Source organism: Emiliania huxleyi (genome assembly GCF_000372725.1).
Source record: "Emiliania huxleyi CCMP1516 unplaced genomic scaffold EMIHUscaffold_1, whole genome shotgun sequence".
In the NCBI taxonomy this organism is placed as follows: domain Eukaryota; phylum Haptophyta; order Isochrysidales; family Noelaerhabdaceae; genus Emiliania; species Emiliania huxleyi.
The window spans coordinates 260,939-264,552 of record NW_005202428.1 but is presented as its reverse complement, the minus strand read 5'-3'; the positions used below and the strand labels follow the sequence as shown (position 1 = coordinate 264,552).

Here is a 3,614-nt window from a genome sequence, read left to right as displayed (position 1 = left end):
CGCATATCAACAGGGAGTCTGGGGGGGGGGGGGGGTTGCGCGGGTGCGCGAGGGGAGGGCCCCGGCGGAGGGGTGTGTGTGTGTGGCGCGCACAGGAGCGGGCGCGGCATCCGTGCAGCCGCCACTCGAGCGCACGGAGGGAGGCGCGCAGCTTTGGCGACGGCGCGAACCGGTCGGGCTGCCCCGCCGCCCCTCCCTCCTCCTCCGCCGCCGCCCCCTCGTCGCACGGCGCCGCAGACTCGGAGCAGACCCCCCCGGGCGTGCACCCCGCCTCCCCGCCCGCCGCGGCGTCCGCCGCGGCCGCCTCGTCCAGCTGCAACGCGCCGAACGCGGAGCTCACGGAGCTCACAGCGTCAGCGGGCTCCTGCAGCAGCCGCAGCCTCGCGGCGGGCGGCGGCGGCGGCGGCGCCTCGGAGTCCGGCCAGTCGGTCTCATCGCCGATGGAGGCCAGGACGAGGGCGAAGCGCGTGGCGAGCTGCGGCCGCGCGGCGGCCGCGTCCGAGAGGCCGACTGTCGAGCCCCGCCTGTGGGGGAGAGGGGCGGGGACGTGTCACGGACGCGTCACGGGGCGTGTCCGCCGTCCGCGACGGCCGCCCCTCGCCCGAGCAGCGAGCGGCAGACCGGCGGCGTGGCGAGCCAGGGCGGGAGCGGGACGCCGTGCGCCAGAGAGAGCAGCAGCAACGCGCCCAGCCGCGCCTGCGCCGCCTCGCTCCGCCGCGCCGCCTCGGACGCCGCCTCGGACGCCGCGTCGGACGCCGCGTCGGACGGCGGATCAACCACGTCCACCGGCGGCAGCGGAGTCGGCGGCGGCTGCCACGCCACCGGCTCGAGCGGCTCGCGAGGCGGGGGCAGCTGCAGGAGCGGAGGCAAACCGCGCGCCGCGCCGCTGTCGGCCGGCACCGCGTCGCCCGACGCCACGTCGCCCGCGACGCTCGCGCGCTCGTGCAAGGCGAGCCGCCAAAAGGCGGCGAGCAGCGCACCTAGACTCGCCCGCCGCCGAGATGAGCCGAGATTACCCGAGATTACGCGAGATTGCCCGAGATTACCCTCAGTCTAGACTCGCCCGCCGCCGAGATGAGCCGCCCCAGATAGCCGAGATGAGCCGAGACCGCCCCAGATAAACCCGAGACGCGGCACGCGGCGGAACGCCGAGGCTGAGGGTAATCTCGCGCAATCTCGCGCACTCTCGCGCACTCTCGCGCAATCTCGCGCAATCTCGGGTGATCTCGGCAGCGCGCCGAGGCTGAGCGCGCGGCGCGGCGTGCCGCCCCGCCTCGACTCGGCCACGAATACGAGCGGTCGGAAGGCGGCGAGCCGGAGGGCGGGGGAGGGGAGGCCGGCGGCCAGCTGCTCGGGCAGCGCGAGGAGCCGCTCGACGAGCCCGCCCGCAGCCTCCTCCTCCCACGATACCTCCTCCACCCCGTCGTGCACCCCTGCCCCGTCGCCGGCGGACGCGTGGGTTCGGGTACCGCGGGGTAGGGGAGGGTGGGTTCGGGTGCCGTGGGGGAGGGGAGGGTGGGTTCGGGTACCGTGGGGTAGGGGAGGGTGGGTTTGGGTACCGTGGGGTAGGGGAGGGTGGGTTCGGGTACCGTGGGGGTAGGGGAGGGTGGGTTCGGGTACCGTGGGGTAGGGGAGGGTGGGTTCGGGTACCGTGGCCGGCGGAGGACCACGCTGCGCCCCTCCCGGCCCCGCCTGCCGCCGGGGCGAGCCCGCCACTCGCGCCGCACGCAGCCTGCTCGGCGAACGCCGCGTCGGCAGCCGAGAGACGCACGACGAGCGGCGGCAGCGCCTCCGCCGCCTCGAGCCGCGCCGCCCACGCCGCCGCCCAGACAGCCGCTGCCTGCGCGCTGGTCGGGTCGGGTGGCGGCGGCGGCGCGGAGTGGCGAGACGACGTGGAGTCGGAGTCGGAGTCGTTGTCGCTCGCCTCCTCCGCCGCGTCGCCGAGCGCCGTCGCCGCGCCCTCCGTGAAGTAGGGGTGGCAGGCGAGCGCTGCCGCCGCGGGCCGACAGAGCGGCTGCGCGTGCGCCATCGCGCCGCACAGCGCGGCGATGCCCTCGTCGCCGCCCGCGCCGCCGCCCTCGCCGGAGCCAAGGCTGGCCAGCACCGGCGCGAGGGCCGCCACGTCCGCCGCGAAGCCGCCCTCGGCCGCGGGCGCCGCGCGGAGGCAGAGCAGCGCCGCGCAGGCCGGCTCGCCCGCGGCCGGTGGGTTCGGGTACCGCGGGGTAGGGGAGGGCGGGTTCGGGTACCGCGGGGTAGGGGAGGGCGGCTCGCCCGCGGCCGGTGCGGCCGCAGACGGCCGCAGAGGGCCGTGGAAGAGGGTGGCGGCGCTCGCCGCCGGGTGGGGCGTGTGCTGCCGCAGCGGGAAGGAGACGTCGGCGAGGGAGAGTGCGCCGCCGCAAGAGAGGCCAGCCGCGTGGAGGGAGGCGAGCCCGCGAACGAGGGAGAGGCGGCACGCGCGCAGCGCCTGGGCGGGAGACGGGCGGGCGAGGTCGACGCGGGAGGGAGGGGGAGGGAGGGAGAGGCGGCACGCGCGCGCAGCGGCGCCTCGCCGCCGCGCCTCTGCGCGCCCTCCGCCGGCTCGAGGTCGGCCGACAGGTGGGCGCACAGCAGCCACTCGCCGCAGCCCGACACGCCGGCGTCGTCCAGCCACGCCGCCGCGTCCTCCGACACGGCCTGCAGCCACACATGCTGCAAGGGTGCCACGCCGGAGCCGCACAGCCGCGCGCGCCGCCGCAGCGCGCGCAGCGCGGCCTCCGCTGGCGCGCGCTCGTCCATCACCCACACCGCGAGCGTGCACGCCTCGCCCTGCAGCGACGCGCAGAGGCACGCGCAGTCGAGGCCCGCCGGCAGCGCGGCCTCCCCCTCCTCGCGCGCGTCGTAGCAGTCGAGGGTCGGCGTCACCGCCTGGCGGCAGTCAATGAATTCGAGTCAATGAATCAGCTAGTGAATTCGTTGAAGATGAGGCCCTGCACCTGGTGCCGCTCGCAGCAAAACGGCGCGCTGGCCGGCACCCCCCCCATCCACGCGGCAGCCCCGCCTCCGACCCCCGCTAGGCGGTTGGTCTCCGGCCCCGGCCCCTGCCTCGGCTCCCAGCCGCTGCACTCGCCGCCGCCCTCGCCCGCCCACCCGCCCTCGCCGCCGCACCCCGCCCCCTCGCACTCGCTGCGCGAGAGCAGCTGCAGCTCGAGCAAGTGGCGCCGCCGCCGCTCGCTGACATCGGCGCGGCGGCCGAACGCGCCGCCGCCCTCGCCGCCGGCGGCCGCGTCGGCCGCCGGCGCGCCGAGCGGCGGCGAGGAGGGGCGCGAGAGGGCGGCAGCAGCGAGGGGGGGCGCCGCGCCAGCGGCCAGCAGCCGCTCGGCCTCGGCCCTGATGCGCCGGCGCGCGCTGGCGCCGCCCACGGGCGGCGCGTCTGCGTCTGCGGCGGCGGCGGCGGCGGCGGCTTGCTCGGAGGAGAGCTCGGCGAGGAAGGCCGGCACGTCGGGCAGCAGAGCCGACGCCTCCTCGAGGCTGGCGCCGCATGCCGCGCGGGAGAGCGCCGCCTGGCGGGAGAGAGGGGGAGGAGGGCCATCTGGTCAGAGGTGCGGAGGGAGGGAGAGCGCCGGCTGGCGGCGACG

At 77.8% G+C, this 3,614-nt stretch overlaps 1 protein-coding gene across 1 annotated transcript in view; it reads right to left on the bottom strand.

The window, feature by feature from the left end:
• Positions 1-305: 305 nt before the first annotated feature.
• The window catches only part of EMIHUDRAFT_447376 (hypothetical protein), a gene marked incomplete at both ends in the record, with an annotated part of 7,069 nt that continues 3,760 nt past the window's right edge, over positions 306-3,614 (bottom strand). The window contains 6 exons of the mRNA XM_005793871.1: positions 306-524; positions 602-980; positions 1,239-1,433; positions 1,651-2,464; positions 2,545-2,904; positions 3,477-3,539. Of these exons, the coding sequence (XP_005793928.1) occupies positions 308-524; positions 602-980; positions 1,239-1,433; positions 1,651-2,464; positions 2,545-2,904; positions 3,477-3,539 (2,028 nt within the window). The remainder of the gene's footprint in view (positions 525-601; positions 981-1,238; positions 1,434-1,650; positions 2,465-2,544; positions 2,905-3,476; positions 3,540-3,614) is intronic.